The sequence below is a fragment of the Tachysurus vachellii genome, chromosome 10, assembly GCF_030014155.1.
Source record: "Tachysurus vachellii isolate PV-2020 chromosome 10, HZAU_Pvac_v1, whole genome shotgun sequence".
Lineage (NCBI taxonomy): Eukaryota > Metazoa > Chordata > Actinopteri > Siluriformes > Bagridae > Tachysurus > Tachysurus vachellii.
Window position 1 is genome coordinate 1,447,501 of NC_083469.1, and position 7,500 is coordinate 1,455,000.

Consider the following 7,500-nt stretch of genomic DNA (forward strand, 5'->3'; position numbering starts at 1 on the left):
TGTGTGTGTGTGTGTAGGTGTTTCAGTGAAAGCAGACAGATTTTAGTGGGTTTGTGTTTCAGATCCTCAGGAGTGGCAGGATGAGTCGAGCTCCGGCTGCACAGACACACAGAGAGAACGAGCAGGGAAACACACTGACAAGATGATCAGCCGCAAGATCTTTAAAAAGGTACAAGAAACATCTGTCTCTCTGTCTCTCTCTCTGTCTCTCTCTCTGTCTCTCTCTGTCTCTCTCTCCCTCTCTCTCTCTCTCTCTCTCTCTCTCTCTGTCTCTCTCTCTGTCTCTCACTCTGTCTCTCTCTTTCTCTCTCTCTCTGTCTCTCTCTCTCTCTGTCTCTCTCTGTCTCTCTCCGTCTCTCTCTCTCTCTCTCTCTCTCTCCCTTTCTCTCACTCTCGCACTCTCTCGCTCACTCTCACACACTATCTCTCTCTTTCTCTGTCTCTCTTTTTCTCTCTCTCTTGCTCTCTCTCCCTCTCTCTCTCCCTCTCTCTCTCTCTCTATCTCTCCTGTTTAATGTGTGTGTGTGTGTGTGTGTGTGTGTGTGTGTGTGTGTGGCTTACAGACTCCCACTAAAGCGGTGTACAACGCTCGACACTGGAATCAGCCAGAGCAGGAAGAAGCTCCTCCCACCTCACAGAGTGACATCACACCTGTACGTCTCGACCTTTCACCCTTTTCCTCATTTACTTATTTCCTTCGAGTGTGAAATGTAAAACAGTTGCAGTGAGATTCCCTATGTGATATTTATTTATTTATTTATTTATTGATTGATTGTAAACCAGAAGCCGACTCCGTCGAGCGCGACCAAAGACGCGGATCCTGTAAAAGACGACAGCGTGTTTAAAGCCCCCCCACCTCCACCTAAAGTCCCCAAATCAGTGACCCTGCCCACGGAACCCCACCCACACACTACCACTTCAGAACAAAAGGAGGTGAGCAATGCATCATGGGAACACTATAGGCTCCTGTCCTGCCTTAGGACACCTCACAGCAGGTCTAAACACACAGCATGTGCACTAGGTAGTGAGTATAATGATCATTTCTGTGTGTGTATGTGTGTGTGTGTGTGTGTGTGTGTGTGTGTGTGTGTGTAGCTGTACACAGTCGTCCAGCAGGTGAAGCACTTTAACGACGTGGTGGAATTCGGAGAGAATCAGGAATTTACCGACGACTTTGAGTATCTGGAGACGGGACTGAAGAGTACGCAGCCTCTCCACACACGCTGCCTCAGGTGCGCACACAGAGTCGACTGTACATCTTTTATCCTTTCTGCCGTGTTAGAGTTTTATATACACGTTTCCGTGCGTTTACATGGACGTGGGTGTGTGTTTGTGCGCAGTATAATCAGTTTAGCCACACGCTGCGCCATGCCAAGTTTCCGCATGCACTTGAGAGCGAGAGGAAAAGTGGCTCAGGTGTTTAACATGCTGAGTGACGCACCGCAGCATCCGGTAACTATTTCATTACTATAATTATCATCATTGTGTAATTATAGTAGGAGTTATAACACTGTGTGCATTCGTGTGTGTGTGTGTGTGCGCTCAGAGCCTGGCGTTGTGTACGGCAGCTCTGCTCTACATCCTCAGCAGGGATCGGCTCAACATGGACCTGGACCGCGCCTGTCTGGATCTGATGATCCGTCTGCTGGAGATGGAGCAGGACGAGTCCGAGGATCAGCAAAGCAAAGTGAAGGAGAAAATACAGAAACTGTGTGAAACTGTACACAACAAACACCTGGACCTAGACAACATCACTGTGAGTCATAACACCGTGTTATATCAGGGCCTATCGGTAAAGCTCGGATATGTTACGTAGCAATGGTGAACGAGTCCTTAATGTCTTTTAGATTCAATATAAAATACTTTTGTTTGAAAAATTAAAGGTGAGGTCTCCGTCGTTTGAGAAACGCTTCAGAAAACTGAGTCGGGATGACAAACTAAACCAAAACAAAACAAATGTGTAGCCAATGAGCAGAAAGGGGCGGGTCTTGTCGATATGGGCGGAGAGAGTGTTCAGTGCGCATGTGTGACATTAACAGAAAGCGGTTTTAACATTGACATGGAGGATAAAAACAAAGAAAGAAAGAGAAGAAAGACTTACGATAAGGTAAGAAGTAGGACCTGTTAATATAGGATCAGCTTTCCAGTGCTGGAGAGAACTGAAGGAGCAGGAAGTTGGTCACATATTCACAGATTGGAGTTTCCTGAGTCAATAACTCCTGAGCTAAACGCTGTTACTACACAAATAACACCTCTTTTCTATCGTAGTAATGTAGAGACGCAGTAATGTAGAGACTTTCTTTCTGTTAGTTGCCTGGGTTACGTATGTATGTGTGGGCGGAGCTATCGATACAGGGGTGGGACCCGTTTGGGTTAGGGGCGTGTTTGTTTTGGTGATTTTATATGTCATCATTGGCTTTCAAACCACATACACCCCACCTTTAACAGTTCTGATTTGATAGGAGATGGAAAAAGAATCACACTTGGCACTGAATTGTTTGCATAATTGAGTCATTCTAAAGCACTGCTTTATTTGGAGACTAATGAATCACTGTACAGCATTGACTTGTTCGGAGAGTCAAGATTCACTGTCTGTTACCGATTCATTTGGGAAAAAATTAATCTCTATTCTCCAAAAGAATCATTGTCGCACGAAGGCGACACCGAACAGCACTGATTCAGTTGGAGAATAGAGATTCATGTTTTTCTCAAACGAATCAGTACTTTAGAATGACTCATTTAGAACGAAATAAAGAATCTATTCTCCAACCGATTCTGTGTTCAAAGATTCACTGTAGAGCACTGATAACTTTGTAGAATAACGAATCTCTGTACGATACAGATTCACTGTACGATTCAAAGATTCATATGCATAACTGAATCTTTTGATGAATAAAGAGTCACTGGACAGCAGTGATACATTAGGAGAATACATAGCTAGGGCAGGGTTGTGAGTTAGATCCCAGGTCCACCAACCTGCCAATGTCGGGCCCCTGAACAAGGCCCTTAACCCTCAATTGCTTAGTTGTATAAAATGAGATGATGTAAGTCTCTGGATAAGGGAGTCTGCTAAATGCTGGAACTGTAAATGTAAATAACTCTGATTCGTTACAGGATGTAACGTCGATGTCAACGTATACCAGCGGTTTCGTAGGTTACTAGAGTTTGTTTGTTTTTTCAGACGGGTCACCTGGCCATGGAGACCCTTCTCTCGTTGACGTCTAAGAGAGCAGGGGACTGGTTTAAAGAAGAGCTCAGGCTACTGGGAGGACTGGACCACATCATAGATAAAGGTACGTGCATGTAGCTGTAATCATAACTGTTCATAGCTGTAATGTTATTTCAGCATTAATTATTGTTATAGTCTTATATCGCTGCTCCTTTTCTGTCTCAGTGAAAGAGTGTGTGGAAAACCTAGAGACAGACGACGATAACGAGAACCTGGTGGCGTCGTTATGGGGAGCGGAGCGCTGCTTACGAGTTCTCGAGAGCGTGAGTGCGGCATTTTTATTTTATCGTGTCTGAACTGTTTGTTTATTTTTATTTAGTCACACCTATGACCCGTCACATCCAATAGAAATTCATCATCATGAAATAAATACAGTGACGAAGTTTATTAAAGAGAGCAAACAAAAGCCTTCAGCGACTTCTCAGCTGTCCTGTGTGTGTGTGTGTGTGTGTGTGTGTGTGTGTGTGTGTGTGTGTGTGTTGAACAGGTAACAGTTCATAATCCAGAGAATCAGTCCTACCTGATCGCCTACAAAGACTCGCAACTGATCGTCTCATCAGCCAGGTGTGTGTAAGAGAGTGAGAGAGACTTTGTTGTTGTAACTGTGTATTTGTGTGTAATGTGTGTGTGTGTGTGTGTATGCAGGGCCCTGAGGCATTGCGAGTCCATGATTCAGCTGTACTGCCGTAATGTCATCAACTCCGGTCCCAATTCTGCTCACAGTAACCATAGCAATGTGGGCAAAGCAGTGGAGGACTGTCTGAGGGCGCTGCTGGGGGTGATGCTGAACCTCACACACGATAACGGTAACACACACATTTCTCTGTGTCTCTTCTTTTCTCATGAGTCACTAACAGTCACAGCACTGATTCATTAGAACACGAGTCATGGCATTAAGTCCTTAGTAAGAACAGTTCTGTACTGATTAATTACAATAAGAATTATGACACAGACTTTGGTACAAAAGGAGTCAAAGAACTAATTGACTTCACTAAGAAACATGACGATGAGTCAGGTATCTTTTTTTAATTACTGAAGAATGGCCTTAGTAATAACCTGAATGTCTGTGTTTCTGTCCGTCTGACAGAGTGGGGCAGCACTAAGACAGGCGAGCAGGACCAACTGATCATGACTGTGCTGAACTGTGTGCTGAAAGTTCCTCAGTTTCTTCCTCAGGAGCAGAAATTTGACATCCGTGTGCTCGTACGTCTCCATAAAAGCAGCGATAATATAGTGATAAAATCACCGATACACACGTGTAGTGACAACTACACAACTGTTTAATGATACTTTTATTGATTGGTGTATGTGTGTGTGCGTGTATGTGTGTGCGCGTGTGTGTGCGCGTGTGTGTGCGCGTGTGTGTGTGCGCGTGTGTGTGTGCGCGTGTGTGTGTGCGCGTGTGTGTGTGCGCGTGTGTGTGTGCGCGTGTGTGTGTGCGCGTGTGTGTGCGCGCGTGTGTGTGCGCGTGTGTGTGCGCGTGTGTGTGTGCGCGTGTGTGTGTGCGCGTGTGTGTGTGCGCGTGTGTGTGTGCGCGTGTGTGTGTGCGCGTGTGTGTGTGCGCGTGTGTGTGTGCGCGTGTGTGTGTGCGCGTGTGTGTGCGCGTGTGTGTGTGCGCGTGTGTGTGTGCGCGTGTGTGTGTGCGCGTGTGTGTGCGCGTGTGTGTGCGCGCGTGTGTGTGCGCGCGTGTGTGTGTGCGCGTGTGTGTGTGCGCGTGTGTGTGTGCGCGTGTGTATGTGGGTGCGTGTGTGTATGTGGGTGCGTGTGTGTATGTGGGTGCGTGTGTGTGCACGTGCGTGTATGCATGTGGGTGCGTGTATGCATGTGGGTGCGTGTGCGTGTGTATGTGTGCGTATATGTGCGTGTGTGTGTGTGTGTGTGTATGTGTGTGCGTGTGTATGTGTGTATATGTGCGTGCGTGTGTGTGTAGGGTCTGGGTCTGCTGATAAACCTGGTGGAGTACAGCTCTAGAAACAGACACTGTCTGGTGGAGCTGGAAGTGGATTCGAGCTTCCTGCTGGAGACGGAGAAAGACGGGAAAACGGAGGGAGAGAAGGACGAGCAGGCGGATAAGTGTGTCGAGGATAACGAGAAGAAGGGACTGGATACTAAAACCTCAAGTGCTCTACCTGCTCTGGTGCAGGTATGTGTGCAGTGATTTGTGTGCCTGCAGTTCCATGACAGTCCACCAGGGGCAGCAGCTTATAGAAGTCACATTACAACGCCTTGATTTTTATCGTACTGAATCAGTGCTAATTAATTGTGAAAGAATCACATTACTAGTTCATTAAGGTCACAATCACAACATCGAGCCATTAGCATAAGAGCACTAGCATCAGAACGAGAGTCACGATAATGAATCATCAGACTCAGCACTGACTCATTATAAAACCAATTATAACACCGTTAACGTATACACCGCGCTGTAGGGACTCATTAGAAGAACTCTGAGGCATTAACACTAAAGAGTCACCGTAGTAACTAGATTAATTTATTAAATTAGGATAAGAATCACAGCACTTCAGTATGAGTACTGAATCATTAGGATTATTATAAACTTCTCCCACCGTTGATGAATCCGACGCTGACTGCAGCTCTGTAATTAATCTGTAATTAACAAATTAAATGAGTCTCTTTGTTGCTGATTCACATATCAGCAAAAGAACCTCTAAGTCCTGTTAATTATTAACACACAGAGTAGTGTATCACGATTGTGTGTGTGTGTGCGTGTGTGTGTGTGCGTGTGTGTGTGTGCACATGCAGCTCTTCTTAGAGCGCGAGAGAGCAGCCGTGGTGGCCGAGGCGCAGGCCGACGACATCATCAGCGAGGCGCCGAAGTCTCAGCCAGATGTGAGCGGACAGTGGCAAGTGACAAGTGGAGAGATGCAGTGGGTCGCCTCAGAAAATAACACCGACGACAAGAAGGAGAAGGAAGAAGAAGAGGAGGAGCTCGATTTTAATAAAGGTACACACACACACACACACACACACACACACACAAAATCACTTTATACACATGTGGAAATCAGGTGTTCATACAAATCTGTGTCTGTCTGTGTGTGTGTCTGTCTGTGTGTGTGTCTGTCTGTGTGTGTGTCTGTTTGTGTGTGTCTGTGTGTTTCTGTTTGTGTGTGTGTGTGTCTGTGTATGTCTGTGTGTGTGTCTGTGTATGTCTGTGTGTGTGTCTGTGTATGTCTGTGTGTGTGTCTGTGTATGTCTGTGTGTGTGTCTGTGTATGTCTGTGTGTGTGTCTGTGTATGTCTGTGTGTGTGTCTGTGTATGTCTGTGTTTGTGTCTGTCTGTGTCCGTGTGTGTGTCTGTTTGTCCGTGTATGTCTGTGTGTGTGTCTGTTTGTGTGTGTCTGTTTTTGTGTGTGTTTGTTTGTGTGTGTCTGTTTTTGTGTGTGTGTCTGTGTGTCTGTTTGTGTGTGTGTGTGTCTGTTTGTGTGTGTGTGTCTGTTTGTGTGTGTGTGTCTGTTTGTGTGTGTGTGTGTCTGTTTGTGTGTGTGTGTGTCTGTTTGTGTGTGTGTGTCTGTTTGTGTGTCTGTGTCTGTGCGTGTGTGTGTCTGTTTGTGTGCGTGTGTGTGTCTGTTTGTGTGTGCGTGTGTGTCTGTGTTTGTGTGTGTGTGTGTGTGTGTCTGTGTCTGTTTGTGTGTGCGTGTGTGTCTGTGTTTGTGTGTGTGTGTGTGTGTGTCTGTGTCTGTGTGTGTGTGTCTGTTTGTGTGTGTGTGTGTGTGTGTGTGTGCACCTGCTCTTGTTGTAATTATTTGATTGTGTGTGTTTCAGTCCTGCAGCATGCTGGGAAACACATGGAGGACAGTATAGTGGCGTCGTACACTGCACTGCTGCTGGGGTGTGTGTGTCAGGACAGTCCGGTCAGTAACATCTTCATCACCTGAACTTTCCTTTATAGCTTCTTCCTTATAGTTACTACTGTAGTAATGATGTTGTAATAACACTGTAATAACACTATAATGTGTGTGTGTGTGTGAGACAGGCGAATGTGAAGGCTGTGAGAGAAAGCCTGCCTAAAGGAGATTTTTCCATCATGACTGAGATGCTAAAGAAGTTCCTCAACTTCATGAACCTGACGGTGAGAGAAAAAGAAAAATGATGATGATGATAATAAGATTGTTGTTTTTGTTGACTGTAACAGTGATGATGATAAATACTAATTACTGCATAACTAAGTTAAACTTTGCCTCATGTTAAATCACTCAAACAGAATTTGTGCTGTTATTAATATCTAACGTTAAATGCATAGCTTTGTAA

At 45.5% G+C, this 7,500-nt stretch overlaps 1 protein-coding gene across 3 annotated transcripts in view; it reads left to right on the plus strand.

The window, feature by feature from the left end:
• The window catches only part of wapla (WAPL cohesin release factor a), a 24,283-nt gene that overhangs the window by 12,274 nt on the left and 4,509 nt on the right, over window positions 1-7,500 (plus strand). For all 3 annotated transcript variants that reach the window (XM_060879037.1, XM_060879039.1, XM_060879038.1), the window contains exons 5-19: window positions 63-169; window positions 564-653; window positions 784-933; window positions 1,096-1,232; window positions 1,341-1,452; window positions 1,547-1,756; window positions 3,182-3,293; window positions 3,395-3,492; window positions 3,717-3,793; window positions 3,875-4,035; window positions 4,317-4,432; window positions 5,160-5,372; window positions 5,993-6,194; window positions 7,015-7,103; window positions 7,226-7,321. In XM_060879037.1, coding sequence (XP_060735020.1) covers window positions 63-169; window positions 564-653; window positions 784-933; window positions 1,096-1,232; window positions 1,341-1,452; window positions 1,547-1,756; window positions 3,182-3,293; window positions 3,395-3,492; window positions 3,717-3,793; window positions 3,875-4,035; window positions 4,317-4,432; window positions 5,160-5,372; window positions 5,993-6,194; window positions 7,015-7,103; window positions 7,226-7,321 — 1,970 coding nt within the window. The remainder of the gene's footprint in view (window positions 1-62; window positions 170-563; window positions 654-783; window positions 934-1,095; window positions 1,233-1,340; window positions 1,453-1,546; window positions 1,757-3,181; window positions 3,294-3,394; window positions 3,493-3,716; window positions 3,794-3,874; window positions 4,036-4,316; window positions 4,433-5,159; window positions 5,373-5,992; window positions 6,195-7,014; window positions 7,104-7,225; window positions 7,322-7,500) is intronic.